Genomic DNA, 23,655 nt, shown 5'->3' with positions numbered 1-23,655 from the left:
GTCATTGTTGTGGGGTCTCTTAGTAAAAGGTCTCGTCACAGACCCAGAGTGTCATATTGCAATACATACTAGTTGTTTTGGTATCCTGTTATGTAATGGTAAAATGATATTGATAGAGAATAAGGCGTAGGCATATTCTTTGCTTCACATTTCCAGATACTACCATATCACAAGTGCAAGTAAAATGCATTAACCATGTTAACATGACATTGTATTTTGTTTCGTGTTGGTTTTCGTTGGCAGTTTAAGCGAGGGGAATTGCATTTTATGTTATGCAGTGAATATATAATCAAGGATTAAACCTCAGTTTATAATTGTAATGATAAAAATTGAAGTTTGTGTGTAAAAAATACATTATTTATAAAGTTAGATAGCATTGAGTGACAGGTAGTGATGATCGGTGATATAGGGGTCTCCTCTGCGAGTTAATGGTTGTCAGCATTGTCATTGCGTATGTCGAGAGGTTTTTCTGTTAATTGCAAAAGATAGGAGGTATACTAACTGCTTTATTGTCTCCGTTTTATCAGGAAAGCGGGACTGTTTTTTAAAAAATCAAAGGGATTTTCAAATCTGCATGAAAATTATGATGATATGAACAGTAGGTATGATTTTTGAGTAAGTTTATTATAATGTCAGAGGAACGTTTCGATACGCAGCGACTAAACTAATTTGAATTGTTTGTATAAAATCTAAAATCAAAGTTGTGACTTGTGCCATGCACACAAAGGTGTCAAATATGAAATGTGAGACTATATTCTATTTAAAACATTTTTTGGATTGATGCTGAAACGATGATAGCTTATACAGTTCATTATGTCCTGCTGGCATGGTTACCTACATAATGGGGATAGTGAAAATTCAGTTGGCAAAAGAGTGTAATTTGGACAAAAATTATCAGTTTAAAATGAGAAGGGTCAGCATAATTTTGGGACACAGAATAGGCCTGTCTCACATAACGCGTTTTACTGTGTCTCCTTGCACTTTAAATCTTTTTTGATATTAGGGATATTATTTGTGGGGGAACGGTTAGCTGTTTGACCAAAATCAATGGAAATTTAGCCACCATGACATTTTACATTTTGACCAGATAATTTGTTTTTAATATGGAGGTCTTATTTTCTTGAAAACTTTAGTTATATAATTTTGGAAACTTTGTGCAGTAGGTTGTGCAGACCTTTATGTAAACACCTTCCCTATTGTCAGTGTTTGGTCAGTTTTTGTCACAGTGTGTTTCAGTCAATATACTCTAAAATTCCGTTACTTGCCAGGCTATTTCAAGATCTGACAATTATATCTGATCAGTTGTGTTGCACACTGAAAACCATCATGTGTCCATGTGCTTGTCAGATGATTTCCTGACCTGAAAACCAGAACCTCCGTTAAAATTTAATCTTCAGCCTGATGTCAGTTTTATATTAGTCTGTTGTCAGTGATGTTTGTAATGAAGTTTTAACAATATTTTTCATTGATTTTTCATATAAAAAATATTATGACGGAGCTAATTATTTTAGAGGTATCTGGAAATAAACTCTGAATATCTATCTGGCAACAAAAATGGTATGCAAATGGTCAATATGGAAACTCACTGGATAAAAAATGTCTACAGCGGCTTTTTTTGGGACTTTCCAGTTGTTGTACTTGTAGTGTCAGTGCACAGACAGGTCAACTGGAAAATTTTTTCTGAAACACAATGGCATATTGCCAGTGTGTTGTCATGGTATTGTCCAGGTGGTTTAGCAGTCAACAACAGCCTCAGCTCTTTACTGGGACAAGGTGTTTCACTTTAGTCAAAACTTTCTTTATTTAAAGTTTTATACTAAATTCTTTATGCAGTACTTAGTTATGAGCACTTATACATCTAGTGGTTTTTTTGTTTTGGGTTTTTTATCGCTTTTCAACAGTTATTTCAGTATGTAAACAGCGGGTATAAATTAGGTGGCAGATGGACTAGTTTTGTTTGTTGTTTTGGGTTTAATGCTGTTTTTCTAAAGTATTTCAGTCATGTAACATGGGGCCGGCAGTTAACATTAACAGGTGTTTCTGAATTCTGTACCAGTATAAAACTGTTCTCTTTAAGTAACTGCCAACTTACCCAATTGATTCAGAGTTGGTTGAATAATGATTTCAGACACAATTCATTATCAATTTAGTCTTGGAGATATAAGCCCGTTCCTAAGTCGATCTCGCGACCCACCATTGATCCGTAGATCGACGCTCTACATATATATGAGCTAAAGATGGAACTTAGTATCCCAATATATCGCTATCTAATCAGTGTTATCTAATTTTTTTTTTTTCCCCCTAGGAAAAAATTGTCTTTTTTACCTTTTTGTTATTGTCATAGCTGGGCAGTGTATGGGAAGTTTGTTTACTGTTTTGTGTCAGTATATTATTTTTTTCTATTTATATATATTAATGTTTAATTTGAATTTTAATGTGACTTAAAACCTGCTATTTGATTTCTGACTCAATTTTAATTCAATTAAGATTTGCATTATTCAGTTATCAATAATATATATTGATACCAAAGGAAATTGACATGATTATGGTAAATCAGCATGTTTAATTTTACAGGGTACGCGAAAATACAGGATCTTTTAAATTTTCTGTTATGTTTAGCAAAAATTCTGGTTGGGACAGAATCGCTGTGTTACAATGAAAACAAGTTAACTGTTAAATGATGAAAAAGTACCTTTACTATGTTCCATCAGTGATAGTGGGAATACTATTGAATACTGAAATATAGTTTTGGAGGGATAATGCAGACACTCGGCCATTCTGATAAGGTGTCTTGGAATTTTTGTTTTGCGGATCAATATTGCTAGATGGTATATTGCCACTGTGTAGCCAGTGCATTGTCTGAATCTGCTCTGAGTAAATTTATATTCCTAATGTACTGTAAGATGACAGATAATTCCATAACAATTTGTCTCTTATGTAATTATTATCTCGTGATTCATAGATTAGTAAGTCTAGGACATGCCCATTTGTTTTATTTGTTATTTTTCTTTTTTTTTTTTTTTTTTACACATAATATTATAGTATTGAAACTATTACAACTTGTTCATTGTCAGGGACCTGTACATGTAATACTAGAAGGTCCCATAACTATCACTTTTTTTCCCATAATTAATGCCCCTTTTTCAACATAGCATTTTTTTCTTATGTTTTATGTTTGTATGCAAGCTGGTATCTCAGTACTCATTCCAATTCGACTATAGTAAAAAATTATGTTTTTTTTGTTCCAGTTTCTTGCAATTTTCCTGCAGATTTCTTCCAGTCACTGGAAACATTATGTCACATTTATTGTCAGGGGTGTTTACATGCTGATTGTTATGACCAGTTTATTGTCATATAGTTTGCAGATTATTCCCAGAAATGGAAATAATATGGAAATAGTGTCCATTTTTTTTTCAACTGTACTTTTTTCCTTGGATGTTTGTTCACATTAGGAGTCTGAAAATTATTTCCTGTTACCCTTTTTTTTTCATGACAGATGTTTAGCAGATCATGACAGTTACCTTGCTGCTTAATGCCAGCTTGTTTCCATATTCATTTTCGTAAGGGAGGTCATCAAGGAACTATTACTGTTGCATTTATACTATCATACATGGTTTTTGTTTAGCATTTAAGTAGGCATGTAAGCAGGCCAAGAACCACAACTCTGTCTTGTATAATGCCTAAGTATCCAGCCTTCTTTCAGAAGAGTGTTGGCACTGCTTTCTGTTATACTGTATCCTGGTCAATTGATCTACGGATCACGCGGCGTGAGTTTGATCTCTGGGTGAGGCGTACAGATGCTGTCTGTGACGCTTTGATAAAAGACATTGTGTCTGAAATCTTTCATCAACCCCCTCTGATTCATGTGGGGAAGTTGGCAGTTACTTGTGGAGAACAGGTGTACTGAGGTTCAAAGTCCAGGAACACTCTGGTTAAGGCTAACTGGTTGTCGCTACATAAACCCAAAACAAATAAATAAAACGAAATTGAAACTGAAAAGAAATTGTATTTCATACGTTTCATGTAGAAATACTTAACATATGAAAATGATTGTGCAGTAAACAATTATGAATAATCTTTTAAAATCTATATTTCAAGTGGTTTTTCAGACTAGTTTATTTACCTTTTATGCAAAATCTCAGCTGATAATGAAAGCGAAGATTGTTCAAAGATTTAGAAGAATTATAATATAGAGAGATATGTCAAGGGAAAAGTTGGCTAATGTCACCAGTCGTGTAGTGAATGATCTCTGCGTCTGTTTTGCATTGATTTGATTGGTTTTTTTATCGTAAAATTTAAAGATCATGTCCTCATGCAGAAAATGCTTGAAATGCTGGTTTTAATTTTCAGTGAAAAACACTCTACTTTTTATTGTTGTTCCACTCTTTAGGTCTTCTTCATTTGAAAAAAAAGTGCTTTTTTATCCCCCTGGACAATTTATGGGGGTGTGGGGGGGGTCTTTATAGCGTTGCTGCTGTCCGTAGCTTCAGTCAGTTCATCCCAAATTGTTGTGGTCCAACTCCTCCACACTATTTGCCTGATTGGCTTCTAAACAAGCTTGATTGTGCAGTTGTGCATAAAGAAGGGGGGGGAAATTTTTTTTTTCTCTGACTATTTTTACCACTAGTTATTGGCCCTTTGTTTGTTTTTGACTGTATGGTTTTAGAGAAAATCTTGTGGTGTCCGAACTCCTCCAATATTATTTGCTTGATTTTGCTCTTACTTTCACAGTATGCAAAACAAGCTTGTGATGTGCAGTTGAATATTAAGATAGATTTTTTTTTGGAAGTTTGCTGCAGGTATGGCGCTTTGGTAGTTTCTGCTTTATAGAGGATGGCACAGTATGTGGGGGCATCCAAGTCCTATGGACACAATTCTAGTTTAACTATATAATCCATAAAAGCATGTATTACAGCTAGAAGTTTTCAAGAATACAGTAGTTTTAACAAAATTCAGTTCATTGCAGAAATTTTTATGAAATAACTTGTTTACTCAATACCTTGATGGCCTGAAAGTGACAAAAGATACCTTTTAGGTTTCCGTAGAATATACATAAGTTAAGTCAATGTTTGCAAACTTTCTTATTTAGGCTTCAAACGGCTTTGATAGAATAATGAAACACACTTGTCAAAATGAATATTTGTTAAAATATGATACGCAAAACTGAGAGAACAGGAAATTAATTTTTTTGGTGTATGCTCGAAAATCATTTATTAACATAGTAGGTGTCTCGATTTTCTTTAGTCAATATTTGCCTAAATTATTTCCCTTTTCTTGCGACTTATTATATAGATGTTTCGTTCTGCAATTTATAATGGATGAATAAGGCTGTTTAACTGTGATTAACGTTACTGATTAATGTATTTGAATTTGATTACTAAAAGAAAAATCGTCATTGTATGTTAAACTTGTTAATAAAAATATTCGTGAAATATGTTAAATACTTTGTTGTAACATAAATAATGCGTACAAAGCAATGATAAAACATATTGGTGTAAATAAATCGAGATTTAACAGTCAAATTGTATTTAATGTAAAATATTTACTCGGCAAATAAATTATTTGAGTACTACAATTAGTCAATAATACGGGAGCGAAAGTGAACGGGAACACAATAGCAAGTCAAATACGATCTGTTTATACTAAAAGTAATGAAATACTATTGATTAGCACCTTTTTTTCTTTTCCCTTTTCTCTATCGTAATTATACAAGTTGAAATTGCTAATTGCCAGTTTGTGTCTGTAGATTTAGATGTGTTGGCGTATTTTAAAGCTTAAGTCATATGTCGAGACATTTCATGTCTCTAAGATACTTGCAGAGCAATGTCTGAAAGAATCTTGAATTTATCAATAACTGTTGGTTAGATGCATGTTCATTTAGAACAAAAGTCAAAGCATGGATCCTTGGGAAAGGTCTCTTGACTGGATGGCATACTTTGAAAAAGCTGTCTTCTTAGTTTATTACCTGTTGTTGTAGTCATGTTATATAGTGGTGATCTTCAGAACAGGCAAGCAATATTAATCTGGGTACAAATTCATGCTTAATTTTGATCATTTGTAAAGAAAATTAAATCATAATGGATTCTGTACTTGGAAAAATCTGTACTTGTCCCAGGTGTGGTAGGGGCAGTGGAGTTTGAAACCTGGGAAACCTCCAGATATATACCTGGTGAGTGGCTGACACCTTGTTAGCTCAACACCATCGTGTTTCTGTTCAGTTGAGTAAAAGTTGACTTTTGTCAAAACTTAACAGTATTAAGTTGATTTTGTGAAATAAATTTTGCAAAACCTTTTACATTTCTGAATACAAAATATGAATTTTGTCATGAATGTCAAACTTCATGAAATTGGCTATTGTTGATTTGATGCGTAAAAAAAGTTGAAAGAGTATTTTTGCAATAGTTGTATCTTGTATCAAGCGATAATACAATAAATGATGTGTATGAGAGAATTTGCCATTTTGACTTGGGATGGACAGAGAAAAACCTCAGAGGGCAAAAACCACACTTAACCAGTTCGTTTTGTGAGAAATAATTAGGAATACCTATGATTCAGTGTAAATACTTGAAACATAATTTTATCTTAATTAATTAATTTTATATGTTTTCAGATTGTGTTTTTCTTCATAGTTTTCTGCCCGAGTTGCCTATTGTAGTGTTGTCGTCAGGTGGAATAGTCGAATCATGTAATATCACATCGCCATATTCGTTCTTTTTCAATTACAAATATTTCAGTATTATAAATTTATTTTATAACATTATCGTAAGTGTGTTGTAAAATTTTTATTTCCTTTCATCAGTTGTGGCCACATTATGCAGTTCATTTTCTGCTTCATGCTTTCCGTGTCTTGTTTATCAGGAGTCGTGACTCGCGTAAAATCCTGACACCGTAAAGTCTAATTATGATTTTTATCAGATGAAGATTTTTGCCAGCCATAGGCATTGATTTGTCTGTCGTGTTTTTCATATAGAGCTGATGTGATTAAGTTTTATGTATTAGAATGCATGTAGCCCTGTAATCAAGTATAGATTTTTCCATAATTATCCAATTTATCAGGATTCTTGCAGACTTTAAGAACGCTGTGAAGGATGTCGCGAGTTTCTTGTATCGGAGAGTATAAACCTGAAAGCTTGTATCATATGGTAACTGTCGCGTTAAACACAACACTATATGCAAATGATGTTAAGATTTTTTCAGAAGGTTTTGAGTCACCCCTAAATATTGAAAAGCAACATTTTCGATCAATGGAAATATCTTGACTTTTCCCCAACACTGTGTAGAAATCCCTGTTTTACAAGATTGTTAGTCATGTTAATTTTGAGAAGAAACTGAATCACTTATGACAAATTCCGCTGTTAACTGTCAAAATTATTGAGATTTATATTTTATTGTAAACTTCCGTCTGTTTTGATTGTTATGAGTATATAGTGTTAACACCTAATATTGCTTGCCCAAAAGTCTCAGCTTTTTTCTTTTTGTGTGAAATTTTTCAGTATGAATTTCGTATTAAATCTGCGTAAGTATTTAATAAATTTCCAGTTTTCCAGTTAAACTTTCTAAATCATTAAAAGGAATTTGTTGCCTTGAGCATTTACAGATAAATGTAGCAAACTTAATTAAAGAAGGGGTAAATATATAAATGAAAATAACTTTTCCAAGAAAAAAAAATTATTTGCAGGCCATTACAAAATTGACATAAATTTTCTGCAATCAGTCTTAGAACTATTGTTGCCTGGAATTTCTATGTCTTTTCAGGAGCCTCTCCATTTTGTTAAGTTTGACAGTAGGCAATGAATCATGAATCCCCTTCATTATTTCGAGTATTCATTTGCCCGGCTACAAGTGACCCTGAATAACCCCTAACTCAATATTCCTCTAAATGCAGCGTTAATTGCTTTCTGTAGCCTTTAGTGACCAATCCATTTGACAAAAAAGCATTCCTCGTGTCTGAAAGGTCCTGGACGATTTATACATTTGTCTTGCTATTTTTACTTCGAGGGATAATTATACCGAATTAACGTATTTCTCTAATACTTTACATGCAAAATAACTACTGTCCGTACAATCTGCGTCGTCTGTCCGATAATTGTGACGATTTGGCTTGTAAGTGCATTTGTTCTAATCTATTGTCGTAGACTTCTTGCCTCAGAACACAGTTAGATTGTGCAAACTTTGCCAGATGAAAATACTACAACAGTGATCTGTCGTACATTAATTCTCATTTATGGGAGATTCGCCTTTGCCAGTCAGGGGCTTTATTTGGTCAAATTATTGCCTATAATGATAATATATTGGTAACGAGTCGCTAGTCTTCTGGTCTCATGGCAGAATAGTGCTCTCGACTTTATTGAAGAGTTATACATCATTCCGATGCAGAAGTTTTGGACGTTCCACACGCAATTAATTGCCGCATGAACAGTCAAGATGTGTACCGAAAACAATAAGATTACAAATCAGCATGTATTTATTTGTCCGAAATTTTCTATATGGCTTGGCTGTCGAGCCTAATGGGTATTTTATGTGTTTCAATAAACCAAATTTCTGAATAAGGAAATCTTTTTGTTCTTATACCATACAGAAAACAAATAATGAAATAATCACAGAAAGGCATAAAATATCATTTTATATATTTTTTCTTACTAGGAAACATTGTACAAACAAGAAATGGAATGGGATTTCTTAATAAAAAAGAGACTTTTGTTGTGGTATATGTAGCATATTCATTTAGATGTTTTTCTGTATCTGGACGAGAGCAGCAAAATATTTGGTGTGCTTCCGGTTAATATACCATACACAACCGTAGGTTCATCTATGCGCAGTATGCCGCAGCAAGTGCATTTGATAAACCAGACCCTTATGAAAAACCTTCCCTATTGTCAGTGTGTGGTCAGTTTATGTCCAGTGTGTTTCCAGTCAATAATACTCTAAAATCCTTTTACTTTCCAGCCTTTTTCCATAGCTGAAAAAAAAAGCCCAGTGTTTTTGCCATTAATAACCATCATGTGTCCATGGCTTGTCAGCTGTTTCCGACCTGAAAACTAGAGCTTTAAAATTTAACTTCCGTCTGGCATTTTAATACGTTTGTTTTCAGTGATGTTTGAAAGGCTTTTTTAAAAAAATTTCATTGTTTTTTATATAAAACTTTTTGAAGGGCTAAATTAAGAGTTCTGGAAATAAACACTGACAAAAATCTGGCAAAACTGGTTTTGCAATTCAATCGGGCAACCACGGGAACACAACGACAACAAGCGGTTTTTGGGGACTTCCCATTTTGCCTTGATTGTCGTGCCAGCGTAACGGAAATTTTTTTTGAAACACACGGGGCTTATTGCCAGTGTGTTGTATTTTTGTCGTGTTTAAGTCAGCCCCAAACCCAGGCTCTTTTTCATGACAAGAAAACACGTACAAACTGGAATCATTATTTAAAGTTTTAACAAAATTCCTTTACGTACAAATTATGAGCACTTATCATTAGTGTTTTTTTGTTTGGGTTTTAACCCCGTTTTTAAAAGTATTTAGTCATGTAACAGGGGGCGTTAACCTAACCAGGTTCCTGAATTCTTTACATATAAACCTGTTCTCTGTAAGTAACGCCAATTCCCCACATAAATCAAAGGGGAAATGATTTCAGCCAATGTTTTATCAAATAGTCCGGAAAAAAAGCCCCGTCCTAAGATCGAACTCGCGCCCCCCATGACCCGTAATCACGCTACGAGTAAAGATGGCTAGTACCCCAAATTTAATGCTTATATCAGTGTTACAAATTTTTTTACTTCCCCCTGGGAAAATTGTCTTTATTCATTGTATTGTAAAAGCTGTCGTGTAGGGGAATTTTTTTTCCATTTAGTGTCAGTATTATTTTTTTCTTTTTTTCTTATTAATTTTAAATATAAATTTTAATTGACTAAAACCTTCATTTGCTTGTGACCATTTTAATACAAATTCAGATTTGAAATATTTCAGTTATAAATAACTATATTAAAAAACCAAAGGAATTTGACAAAGTTATGGTAAATCTGCAAGTTATTTTTTCAGGGTATGAAAATTTACTGATTTAAAAAAATTTTCGTACTTTTTTAGAAAAATATTGTTGCGGACAAAATCGTGTTACAATGAAAACAAGTAACTGTAAAATAAAAAAAGCCCTTTTACAATGTCCCCATCAGGGGGAAAATTTTTGAAATAAAAATAGTTTTGGGGGAAAAATGCAACCTTGGCCTTTTTGATAAGGTGTGTGTAATATTTGTTTGCTGTAAAAATTGCTAAGATGGTAATTGCCGTGTTTCCCCATGTGTACAGTGCATGTCAGAACGGCCTGAGTAAATTTATATCAAGTCTGTCAGACAGCAGCCAACCCTCAAATTGTCACTTTAAATTTTTATCTGATTATTCAAAGAATAGAAGTTATTGGAATGCCCCTATTTTTCTTTTTTTTTTTTTTTTTTTTTTTTTTACAAAATTATAGATTAAAACAAATTACACACTTTTTAAAATGTCATGACCGACAACTAAGCAGGCCCCCATAACTATTTTTTTTTTCCAAAATTAAACCCCCTTTTTCCACAAGTTTTTTGCTTAAGTTTTTGTATGCAACTGGTATCTCGTACTTTTCAATTCGATTATAAAAATTTGTTTTTATTTCATTTTTGCCTTTTCCCTGCCAGATTTCTTCCGAATGAAACAAGCTGAAATTTGCAGTTGTTTACTGTTTGTTATGACCCCGTTTTTGTCAATATTTGCAGATTATTCCAGAAACTGGAAATAATATGGAAATAGTGTCCTTATTATTTTCAGCTAAACTTTTTTTCTTGAAGTTTGTTCCATTTAGGAGTCAGATTTTTTTCGTTACCTTTTTTTTTTGACAGATGTTGCCAGATTTTGACAGTTACCTTGCAGTTAAATCCAGCTGTTTCCATATTTCATTTTCGTAAGGGGAGACCAGCAAAATGTTAACGCCCAAATAAGATGTAAACCAAGGTGACAAAGTTTGTCCTTACTTGTGTACATGAGACATTATACACCTTGTTCATATTCTGATTTTATCTCTTGATTAGATATGCTTAATTGGCTATTATTAGTAAATGAAGTTAATCAATTACAAGAGCATGCATAATTGAATGCTATCTAAAGCAAGTGTGAACTATAGTCACCTCCGCCCCTCTAAGGTCAAACATTTATATTAATTAGGGCTGCTAGGTGTCTCCCATTATCAGTAAGTCTGAAAGACAAGGACATTCCAAATACATTTAGGAAGGTTTGCTTAATTTCTGGAGTAACAGCTTTATAAAACCTAATAATATTGCTGTTCAAGAACAACACAGTTTGTTTTTGGTGATTTTCTTGATGAGGTAAATGTCACACTTGCAGAATTATTGGTCATATGGAGATGATCCAGTTTTTAATGGTGGAGGCTCTGGGTGCCCTTTCCAGGTATTATTATTTAGTGCATAGGTAGGCACTTTGGTAGAACCACTGCATGACCTTTTGTAAGCCAGCTGGATTGCTTTGTCCCTGGAAGAATTCTACATCTCAATCAAGGTTTCAAACCCACCCTGTCAAAAACTTCATGTGAGGTTCTTCTAATTTGCCACACAAACTTCTTCAGAGATTGCTGAATTGACATGAGCAAAAAATTAGTAGAGAACTGATTATGTGAAATTATGAATTTAAAGTTTTTATAATGGATAATAAATAGATAGTTTAATGTTTATGGAATTTCTTGAAGTGTTTCTTAATTTAAGTTTGTCAGTGATTTATGTTTCATGAACTACCTCAATTTTGTTTATGAATTTTTCATCTATTTAGTTGTTTATGAATGTATTTTATGAGAAAGTCATGATGAGCCATTTGTGAATAGTTTATTAGTGATCAGGAACTGTTCATGATAGTAAATGAACTCTTGAACTTCATATAAACTGGGGCAGCAATGAGGACCAAGAAACCTCAACCAGTTGACCACAGAGGCTCTTACATTGTCATTGGATCAAGTAAAATTTCCACACCTGAAAAGCAAGTATCTCCCTTAAAGACAAGATACTTTATATTCCAGTTGGAATCATGGACAGTGGTCCAGTGGTAACACCGTCTAATTACGAAACCAGAGGTTTTGAGTTTAAGCTCCTGCTTCTTCGACTAAAATTACTAACATTTGGTTCAGACTCCTCTGCTGTTTCTTGAAATGTCTTCTAACAGTTTGCTGGAAGATTTGTCAGTATGGTTACTGGTAGCCGCTAAATATATACACGTGTGTTGAGTTGAAGAAATTTCCTTGGTAACTGTAAAATTCACCTCTAGAAGGCAAAAACCTCTGTACAAGAATCTGTTTGAATCATGCAGTACAGAGATTTCACCATACATTCAGTTTCCACATCTGAATAATTTGGTTGTATTATTTTCTGCTTTTTTTCTGGTAGCTAGGTTACCTCTTGGTCTAAAAAATTCTGCAGGTAGGTTTTGGTGAACCTCTTGCTTAGTACAATGTATTCATAATTGGTGACATGTTAAGACAATAGGAACTGGCAGGCAAGGTATGGTATATGTTTGTTTTCACTAGAAGTGATGGAGGTAATTGTTTTTCTGCAGAGAAAACAGAGTTTTCACCACTCCGAATTTGCTTAGGTAGAACTAATTGCTGTCAGGTGAAGAGAGATGTTGAGAACCAGACAAATTCCTCACCTGGGTGGGAGAGAAGCTTTACATCAGATTCAGGGAGAGGCTTGGACATTTTATAGCCTGTATCACTACTCAGGTTGCCTTTCTGGCTTTAAAGAATGTGCTTGTTCAGGTAATTAATTTTTGGTTGCATTATCAAGTAGTTTTACCAGTTTTAGTTTGAGTCTAGCTGACATAATGGTGCCTGCAGACTTCTCATATTTTTTTGCAATTTCCAAGTGTGCTGTTTGCAGTCTCATAGTGTATTGTTTGCAATATCCCAGTCATTCGACTTCTCACAGTGTTCCCAGAAACCCCCAAAAGGTTTGTTTTTTACCTGCAGAATGGTACTTTGCACCCTCAACTTTGGAGACAGATGTTATATATATCTTAGTGAGTGGGTGCAAAAATGCAAGAAAAGCTCATTTTAAATGCCAGTGGGAACACTTTTCTCAAAAACCCATTCAGTGACTTCTCAGGTACTGTTTGCAATCTCCAAGTCAGTAATTTTTCAGGTACTGTTTGCAGTCTCTCTGTCATAGTCTTCTCAGGTACTGTTTGCGATCTCCCAGGATTATATTTAACAATATTTCATCACTTATGTTGAAACTAGGGGTCAAGTTAGAGGTTGGCTAGCCATAAGAGTTTGAATTGGAGTGCATAGGTTGAAGGTTGCATGTTGCAGAAAAGTTAATGTGAGCTGCACCATGAGAAAACCAACATAGCAGCTTTGCGACCAGCATGGATCCAGACCAGCCTGTGCATCCGGTTTCTCTAATTGCAATAGGGTTTGAAAGCGAACAGCATGGATTTTGACTGCGCTGGTCTGGATCCATACTGGTCGCAAAGCCACTACGATGGTTTTCTCATGGCACGGCTTATAGTGCTTTGTCATGATTCAGTGGATTGTTAGCAAAAACACAGCCATTTTTATTGCAATTTGGAATGATAAATTTCACCTAATCTTTTTAGGACTTTGTTTCAGTTTTCAAGGGTGCATGTCTATTCTTTTTGCAGGTGTTTTTATTCTTTCAGATAAATTTGCTTACTGTAATTGCATATATCAAACTGAATGATAGGTTATCAACTGAATTTAGCTTGGAGTAATATAATACAATAATGTTAATTGTAGTCCAATGTGTTTCGATTGTAAAATAATGCATTTACGGAAAGTGAATATTTCTGCATCATTTAATGAGATGAGTTTTTTTGCATCTCTTTTACGCATGTTCTATTTATCAAAATTAAAGTAATCTGTTTTGATGTTGTTTTAAGTACATTGTCTTCTAAATACGTCTTCAGCGTGATCTTCAAATAGAGTTTAAAAAATGACCCACAGACCACACTTGAAGCTTGATTATTTAGTGAGGGATGCAAGTACATTTTTGACAAAATTGAGATTTTTTTTGTATCTTTATTTTCATGTCTTTGACCTCTACAGTGCATGGCTGTGAGATCTGTTTCTTTTGTTGTAGAACTGTTCTTAAAAGGCTAAACTCCATTTCCAGAAAGATTTTAGTCATGTTAAATTAATGATATTCCAATCTTAATTAAGCTCTTTAACTACTTACATTTGTGTAGAATTAAGGCGACAGCTTGAGGGTCAAGTCCCTGTGGAAAGGTCATTACACACTGTTAGTCACAGATGCTGTCATTTTAATTCTGGAGGTGTTTGAACCTACAGTCCTAATGATGATCAGCCAACAAAGTGTCTTCTTTCTATGCTGTTTTAGAAAATAGTTCAAGATAAGATGGTCCAGTTCCAGTAGCTTATTTTATTTCTATTCTGTGCAACATCACAGAACATGGACTTTTAAGAAAAGTCAAATCTGAAATTTTTCATTAAGTTTTAGTTTGAATAACAAAGTCACCAAACTCTTGAACCCTTGTTTCCTAGTCATGTTGTGTTACAGCTGGAATACTGCATGTCCTCTTGTTTCCTAGTCTCGTTGTCTTACAGCTGGACCACTGCCTGTCCCCTTGTTTCCTTGTCCTGTCGTTACAGCTGGACCACTGTATGTCCCCTTGTTTCCTAGTCCTGTTATTACAGCTGGACCACTGCCTGTCCCCTTGTTTCCTTGTCCTGTTGTTACAGCTGGACCACTGCCTGTCCCCTTGTTTCCTTGTCCTGTTGTTACAGCTGGACCACTGCCTGTCCCTTTGTTTCCTTGTCCTGTTGTCACAGCTGGACCACTGCCTGTCCCCTTGTTTCCAAGTCCTGTTGTTACAGCTGGACCACTGCATGTCCCTGTGTTTCTTAGTCCTGCTGTCACAGCTGGACCACTGCCTGTCCCCTTGTTTCCTACTCCTGTTGTTACAACTGGACCACTGCATGTCCCCGTGTTTCCTTGTCCTGTTGTTACAGCTAGACCACTGCATGTCCCCTTGTTTCCTTGTCCTGTTGTTACAGTTGAACCACTGTATGTTTCCTTGTCCTGTTGTTACAGCTGGACCACTGCCTGCCCCCTTGTTTCCTTGTTTTGTTGTTACGGCTGGACCATTGCCTGTCCCCTTGTTTCCTTGTCCTGTTGTTACAGCTTGACCACTGCCTGTCCCCTTGTTTCCCATTTCTGTTGTTACATCTGGACCACTGCCTGTCCCCTTGTTTCATAGTCCTGTTATTACAGATGGACCACTCCATGTCCCCTTGTTTCCTAGTCCTGTTGTCACAGCTGGACCACTGCCTGTCCCCTTGTTTCCAAGTCCTGTTGTTACAGCTGGACCACTGCATGTCCCCGTGTTTCCTAGTCCTGTTGTCACAGCTGGACCACTGCCTGTCCCCTTGTTTCCTTGTCCTGTTGTTACAGCTAGACCACTGCATGTCCCCTTGTTTCCTTGTCCTGTTGTTACAGTTGAACCACTGTATGTCCCCTTGTTTCCTTGTCCTGTAGTTACAGCTGGACCACTGCCTGCCCCCTTGTTTCCTTGTTCTGTTGTTACGGCTGGACCACTGCCTGTCCCCTTGTTTCCTTGTCCTGTTGTTACAGCTTGACCACTGCCTGTCCCCTTGTTTCCCAGTTCTGTTGTTACATCTGGACCACTGCCTGTCCCCTTGTTTCATAGTCCTGTTGTTACAGATGGACCACTGCATGCCCCCTTGTTTCCTTGTCCTGTTGTTACAGCTGGACCACAACATGTCCCCTTGTTTTACAGCTGGACAGCTGTGTCTCCTCTGATTCACTTCTTTGGACAAATGTAACATCTTTACTGCTCTCAGAAAGCCATAAACAGTTTTCGAAGATCATGTTTGCCAATTCCTTGACATGAGTAGAATTAAGATATTTCATCTGATTTGTTATGGGGAAAATAAATCTATTCTACACAGACAGTAATGTGAGGACCCCTGTCTGAAGTTGGTTACTAGGACCATTCTTGAGTCTTATATGATTCTGGAATTTTTAAGGTAAAGGTCACAAGGTTAACAAGTACATTAAACTGAAGTTTCAGCAAGAAATTATGAGCACTTATAGTGATAGAAGTTCTTAACATAATTGCTCTAAGTGTTCAATGTTTCCTATATATATTGGTAGAAGACAGGTACTTGCATGCTGGTTTTAATATAATTGGCACATGCCTTTAGTTGATGTTTCCACTCCAGTGAATGGAGTTCTCTCACTCCCAAATCCTCATCAATGCATTCAACTGGCTTTTCAAGACTTTCTGAGTGATTGATGCTTAATGATAGAACAGCTTCAGGGTGAATACCTGCTACTTCATTCTTAAAAATGCAGAAGTGTAACAGTTGTGTGTGTAAATATTCAGCAAAAGTTGTTCAGGAGCTTTCTTGTACTTAGTGAGCACTGTTTGGTGCAAATTACTCATTGAGCAATTTTCATTGAGTTATAGGCTGAATGAGTATTGTTCATGCAGAAGTGTCTGTGCCGTCCCAGTCAACTTGACACAGAAGCTTATGACTTGCTAATTTGTCACAGGCTTTGAAATGCTGGCCGTTTCACCCATTTCTTCACATATTCAATGCACACGCTTTCAAATTCCCCCTTTCCTACCACTAATCCTTTGTTCTGAAAAAGTCTGTAGAATTGAATTCAGACATATGCCTTCCCCATTAAGAGTTCTTTGCAATACATCACTCTGTCACCATTGATAGCCTAGGCATTTTTTAATTACTGAAGTTAGTATTTATATAATTCTACGGTAGTGATGACAATAATTACTATTTTATTTGAGAAATTTATTGAATACTGATCTACCGCCTTAAGTCTTAACATCATTTTAGGTTTTATGAACCTCCGCCTTAAGTCTTAACATCCTGTTAGGTTTTATAGTGTTTCTGAGTTGGGAGAGAGAATTAAAACAAAACAGATAGATATAAATAATTACTATAACTCTTTAAATAGCTCAGTAAGTAAGAAAAATATACATGGAGCACATGGTTTGTGTATGATTATTTTTTTTGCATTTAGAATGAGGTCACCATTAACATGATACATCTGGTATTATATAATTACATGATAGATTTCAGTCGCAAATGGTTTTTGGCAAAAATTCGGCATATCAGAGGGCTTATTCATTAGTATGTGCCAAATTAATTAGGGGGAGATTAATTAACTATAGCCTGCCTTTTCTCAGTGCTTAAATGCAATCTGAAAAGAGATTTCTCTAACATGCACCGGTACTTGTTTTAAAACAGTTTTTGATGGGCTTTTGCTGATAAGTATTGATTTACTGGCTAATTTGACGGGTTGATTAGACAAACAAATCTATATTGTGCACTCTCCCTCCTATTCCAAACAACTACAGAAGCGTAAGAACAATAAGTGTGCAGAAAAAAAGTAGTGTAGGTATGATAGTATGGATTATTTTTAATGATGTGAATTTTGTGCAAAGTAGTTTACAGTCAAACCTTAGCAGCTATCCATGGGAGTGACACAGTTTGGCTGCTCAAGGCAGGTGGCTTTTTAAGACCAGTTGAAATAAGAACAAACTGGTAATTTGGAAGTTAACCGATTGGCTGCTTAAGGCAAGTAGCTGCTTAATACAGGTGACAGTTAAGACAGGTTTAAGTGTATAATAATGTTTAGAAACTTGTGCTATTCCAAGGCATTAAATTGGAGTTAAGTCCCCTTAGAAATGACCCGAAACCCATATCAAACATATGGAGGGGTGAATGCTGAGAGAGAGAGAGAGGTCTAAGTGGGTAATAAAGAATTAATTAGACTTCATTCACATTCACCCCTCAGTATGAACAAACAAAGTGCCAGACATAATTATTACCCTCATGTACTTGTATTTAGGCAACAGATCATCAATACATAATCTTTCTTATAGCTATACTAAGAAGGCTGTATGCATTGATGATGTTTCCTGGCGAAAGAATTTCAGTCGTATTTAAAATATATTGTTGCAGGTCTTTAAAAATTTACACTTTTTTAAATCTTCATTTGCATAGGTTTGCCAGATTATAATACCTTTTGAATAGAGTTTAGGTACCAGAAGGGTGCAAAAGAAAATCAGTAGATCAATGCAGGAAGGTCCATTGCCATGCTCTCACCATGGTGATTTTGTGGCATTTAATTGCTTATAATGCTCACTCCATGGCATGATTTTGTGGTAATTAATTGCCACACTCAAGCCATGATTCTGTGGCAATGAATTGTCATGCCTTTGCTACCATGATTCTATGGCAATGAATTGCCTTGCCCATTAATTTCCATTATTCTGTGGCAATGAATGCCCATACCATGATTCAGTGGCAATGAATTACCACGTCCATGCCATGATTTTGTTGCAAATAATGGCTGCGCCCACACCATGACTTAGCAACTTTGAAAAAGGTTAAAGATTTTTGGGAAAAAATGAATAAAAAAACTACAGTATTCAAATATGGAAGCAGATTTATATCAAAATACTCTGAAATAAAGCTTTTAATATTAAATTTTTTTTTTCTGTTTTTCATTGAAACTGACATTTTCATTCCAGGAAACCTTAGCACAAGTTGCATGAAAAGAGCAACTTGAATTTGAACAGACGTCTTCAGTAATTTTTATCCAATTCATTAACAGGACATGCAAGATGATAAATTTCATCATGGAATGCCAGGAATGAAAAATTTTCTTCAATCAGAACCAGAATTGAAGCCATATTCCACTTTTTCTCAGATACTTTTCAATAGCTCTTTTATATTAATACTGTGTACATTTCCATTCCTTTTCATTCGTCATGAAATTATGTGACACTGTACAGCGTCAAGAGTAAACAGTAAGTTGACCAAGGCCTATTGATGTGGACAAGTTTGTAAATATTCCTATTGTAATGGAGCAGATTGCACTACTGTTTGATCAGTTTTCATCCTCCCGTCCGTACACTTTGTAACAATTTTATCGGTCATTTCCGCCAGTTGAATACATCTCAGGATTCCGTTTTTGAAATATATATGGTTCAGCGGATGGTTTATTGTAGGGGATTGTATATGATCAAGAGTTTATTCTGAAAAACGGTTTATGGTGTATTTACTATTTTGAAATGACATTAGAGACAGTTAGCTGATCAAAGTGAGTTGTCAAATATGTGATTTTTTTATTATTTTTTTTGAAAAGTTTCCCCCTGTATGTTTAAAGTGGATATAGGATTAAGTGAATATATTTTTGTTCATCTTGAAGGAGTGTTTTGTTTGCATAAATTAAATTGTCTAGACTCGCCAGGTAAGGGTAGAGTGATTTTTAAGAAATAAAAAATGGTGAAAAGATTCACGTTTCATTGTTTCTTTTGCTTTTGATATTTCTATGCAAATAATTATCTTCATGTTTGAAATACATAATAAAATATGGTTGTAAATAATTACTATACTTTAGTTGATATTTCAATATGCATACATGCATGTGTGTGTATGTGTAGAAAACTGAAAAAAAAAGAGTAAAAACTAGAGAATTATTGATTGCTTGTTACCTGCAAATTTTGACTATTCAAACTTCAGATAAAGAGTTTTTTGTTGTTTTTTATAATCCATGTTTAAGGTCAGATTAAGATTTTACATGTACATTTTGAACTGTTTTACAATTGCATTGTTCTAAATTTTTGCTTCTCGTAATGTTATGCTCAAAAGTGAAGTAAGAAAGAAATTCCCCTTTCACTAATTCTACCTATACAAGTAGAAGCAAAAAGTCAGCTTCTCTAATAAAATGATTATGATAGTAATAATTAAATTAGCAAAAAATATCATTAAGAGAGGAATATTTGAAGATCCAGTCATCTAGTATCAGCTATCATTTTATTGCAACTAAATTTTTGGTCTAAAGTGCTGACAATCAATTTCTACAAAATTATGATGTTTCTACTTAGTCGTAAAAAAAATTATCATTACTTCTGCTAACAAATGTGAAAAAAGGGGGAGAAAAAAATGAAAGTTCTGATTCATTTAGAATTTTTTCTTTGATGGTTTATGGATCATTAATTACACTGTTACTATGCATACGAAATGCACACCAATTAGTCGTGCATGAGGCAGTATGAGCTGTGTTTGTTGTTGTAGCAGCCTTTAAGTGCTACCTCTGGCAAGCCCCCAAACAGGTATGTATACTCCCCTACATTGATATGGTGTACATTGTATAATTAATACAGCCTACTAATTCACCTACTTTTATAGTGGAGGACTGCTGTGAAAGGCAGCTTAAAGGTAATTTATTCTAACTTTTAAGATTTTCTTTTAAATAAACAAAGAAGGATTTTACTGTGTATTGTCTTGTCGATTAGAACACGCTACTTTTGGCTATTCCGGATTACTCCCTCATATTTAAAACCGGATTTTATTTCAGACTAGTATCCCTCCCTGGTGTAATTCGAACGTGTTAGAATGGAAATAAGAATTTAGTTTAGCTTTCGTTGTTGGCAAATAAAACACGTATTTTTATTCAGACGCTTGTAATTATTATTATAGTACACAATGTAAAAGTAGATTTTTTTTTTTAAATAATGACTTTTACTTGTGACATTTACTGTAGAAGCACAAATTTTTGCTGTGTCAAAATTTAGCAAATTTGAAATTTTGAGTATATTTGCGAGGTTTAATATTCGCGAAATTGTAAAAATGGTATCCTACTTGAATTTGAATTATACTAATGGTGAATATTTACGCAAGGATTAATTTTCGCGAGATAAAGGGTCTCGTGAATAAATCCAAAATTAAACTCTCACGAAAATTTCTGCTTTTACAGTATTCTGAATGTAGCTTTATGTGCACAGTTAAAAATACAATTATTTTATTGAGGATTTTCTACATCTGAACATCTAAAGATAAACATGCATTTAAGTAAAAGATATTACTACTAATTGCATTAGGGTGTAGTCAGAGTTAATAACCAATATAAAGTGTTTAAATATTTTGCTTTATATAATTTCTATTCTAATATGTTTGTAGTGTAAAAAAATGTGGATAAAATAGGGAAATATTGTTTACTAGCACATATTTGGCGCCAAAAAGTATGTCGAGGTATTGTCAGCATGGCCTTATTTTAATGATATATAAGCAGAGAGTGCAGTTGCACTCCCACAGAATAATTTAGGAGTGAGTAGAAGTTTTACATTAATAATTTGCCTATTAAGTGTAACACTGTTCTGTTATATGAATTTGACTCTGCAAGTACTTGATGTTTGAACTCTGAAATCAGATAAGGTAAATTTAGTGAACCACAGAACATAACATTTACAATTAACCCCATTTTTAGCTGTGAACATAATTATAAAACTAAAAAAAAAATGTTCTGTTAGCTCTTTATATTTTTGTTGTAAGCTGTGTTTTAAAGATGTTTTTTGGTTCTTTTTCTTAATTTGGGTGCAATGTTTGAATTCTTTGGAGAGAAGTATACCTCTTACCTATGTAATGTTTGGTACACACAGCCTCTTATTTTTATCATCCATACACTGAGATACTACAGTACAGTGAGAGAAGGGAAACACACATTTCTCCTCTCTATTTCTCTACTTTCTTGGATATTGACATCAAATAAATTTGTGTCCATTTTCTTATTCATTCCAGACTGTGTAAGAAGTGTTCAAAAAGTGTGGAGAAAATGTGTTGAAGGTAGTGAAGAGTTGAGAAATATCACAGGAACCAGTCAGTTCTTTTCCAGACTAAGATTGTTGATATTTTGGATTGAATCTGGGAATTATTACACTCAGGTGAGAAGTATGGCTGTGTTGTATTATTCTGGAAGTACAGGAATATTTCTCTTAGATTTTTTTTGGTGTTCTGATCTGTTAATCAACAGCAGTTGTAATTTTTTCTAGAACATGATTAAGGTGCATACCTTCAGACATGACATCATTTTTCATGAAAAATTTATGTTAAAAGTACTTTCATTTATACATAAAAATATAATACACAGTTACATCAGGAATGAGGTGTCGAGAGTTTTTGATATAACTTGTAGAGCTTTTTTCACAATCAGTGCAAAATGTATTTATATTAACTAAAAATTAAAAGTAAAATTGAGGGGGTTCTATGAAGTATTTATTTATAAAAACACCTGTGTTGTCTGTAAAATGTTTAGGAAAACTATATGTTGTATAAGTAGACTTTAGCAATGCTTTTGATTGTACTAACCATATAGGATAACTTGTCATTTGAGAAGACAGATTGTATAACAGGATTATTATTTGATATTAGTGAACTAATTGCTTAGGAAATATATTACATTTTATTAACTAACAGATCATTGATAGAGTCATGTTCACCCATATCAGATGCCAGATAATAAACATGTTTATGTGAATTTGCTCAGGTGACACATTATCCTAGATGATTAGTACTTATAGTATTTTCATTGATGTATGACTTTTAATATTATTTTATGTATTGCATAACCTTTTAACTGGAGTGATGCCCCTTAAGAGGTATGTTTTTAAGGGTTAAAGGTTTCTTTGTTGGAGAAAAAAATTATTTCAGGAAATGACTACGCTTTAATATTCTTCAATATAACATGTGGAGATACATGTATGGCATCTGTTTTAGTTTTTGTGACATACACATGTAGAGGAATTTGTCTATGTTTTATCTATGCAGGCGTTTGCATATATAAATTTCTTACAAAGACAGGTGTAAAGTGTGAGCAGCATGTAGGTACATTATCAGAGAATGATAGTGATCAACCAGAGTTCTATATAGAATTCCTATCTGGAATTTCATTCACAGATTTCAAGACACATGGAATTTGCATCATGCCTATGTTTAACTTTTTATTACAATGGTAGCACCTTCCTAAGGCTTGGCTTATCAGTAAATTTATAGAAACTTTTTACAGTTCCATCTGCTGCATAAAATGTGATTTCGCACTTAACTTTTCAATTTGGAAACACTTGAAATTATAAGTGATGGACATTTGCTGTGAAATATAATTGAATTTTGACAGGGAATATTAATTTGAAGCATAATGTCTATTTCAAAGTTATGTTAAAAATAAATGATAATAAAAAGAAACTAATGATAATAACGAAATATTAATAAAAACATTAAATGTAATGAATGATTTATCATCCATAGAGTTATTACAAATTTTATAGTTTCTCTTGACAAAATCCATTTAGTTAAACTTTTCCTTAAGATTAATGAATGGATTGAGTTATAAAAAAAAAACCCAAACTGAATCAAATTATCTATTTCACCAAGTTTAATGGAATTCTCAAAAATCAAATAATTTGATTGAGACCAAATTTTATGTGATTTCTGTTCACTGTTTAACATTGATGGTGAAATTCAATGAACATTACACTTTATTAAGTTGTAGTGCCCATGAAATTGACAAAAATGACATGTCTCATAATGAAGTTACTGCTTCAAAATGAAATGTCTTTTTTATAAGGTTACATTAAAAATTTATCAGGCCTGTTATCTTGAATGATGTTTAGATACAGGGGAAAAAGACATTTCTAGTTTTGGTACTTTGATTGTTCCTAATAAAAAAAAAATTCAGTATTTTTTAGTCTGTTTGCAACATTTCTTCACAAAAAATGCTGATTTTATTATTGTCTAAGGCAGGATATTTTTTGTAA

At 34.1% G+C, this 23,655-nt stretch overlaps 2 protein-coding genes across 4 annotated transcripts in view; one reads left to right on the top strand and one right to left on the bottom strand.

The window, feature by feature from the left end:
* Positions 1 to 23,655, top strand: part of LOC123559742 (synaptogenesis protein syg-2-like) — a 131,425-nt gene that overhangs the window by 12,218 nt on the left and 95,552 nt on the right. Inside the window, exon 2 of one of the 3 annotated variants that reach the window (XM_045351798.2) lies at positions 21,644 to 21,786. The gene's annotated coding sequence lies outside the window, so the exon portion shown is untranslated. Of the gene's footprint in view, positions 1 to 21,544; positions 21,787 to 23,655 lie in introns of those variants that run through there. The other 2 variants (XM_053552400.1, XM_053552401.1) reach the window with 2 other exon arrangements.
* Positions 14,592 to 15,853, bottom strand: LOC128546360 (uncharacterized PPE family protein PPE40-like). The gene is made up of 2 exons (XM_053516799.1): positions 15,142 to 15,853; positions 14,592 to 15,049 (listed from the first exon to the last, which is right to left on the bottom strand). Exons 1-2 carry the CDS (start codon positions 15,851 to 15,853, stop codon positions 14,592 to 14,594), a joined length of 1,170 nt encoding a protein of 389 aa, XP_053372774.1.

Source organism: Mercenaria mercenaria, chromosome 10 (genome assembly GCF_021730395.1).
Source record: "Mercenaria mercenaria strain notata chromosome 10, MADL_Memer_1, whole genome shotgun sequence".
Classification (NCBI taxonomy): Eukaryota; Metazoa; Mollusca; class Bivalvia; order Venerida; family Veneridae; genus Mercenaria; species Mercenaria mercenaria.
Note: the sequence above shows the minus strand (reverse complement) of the source record. Positions and strands in the feature narration are given on the sequence as shown.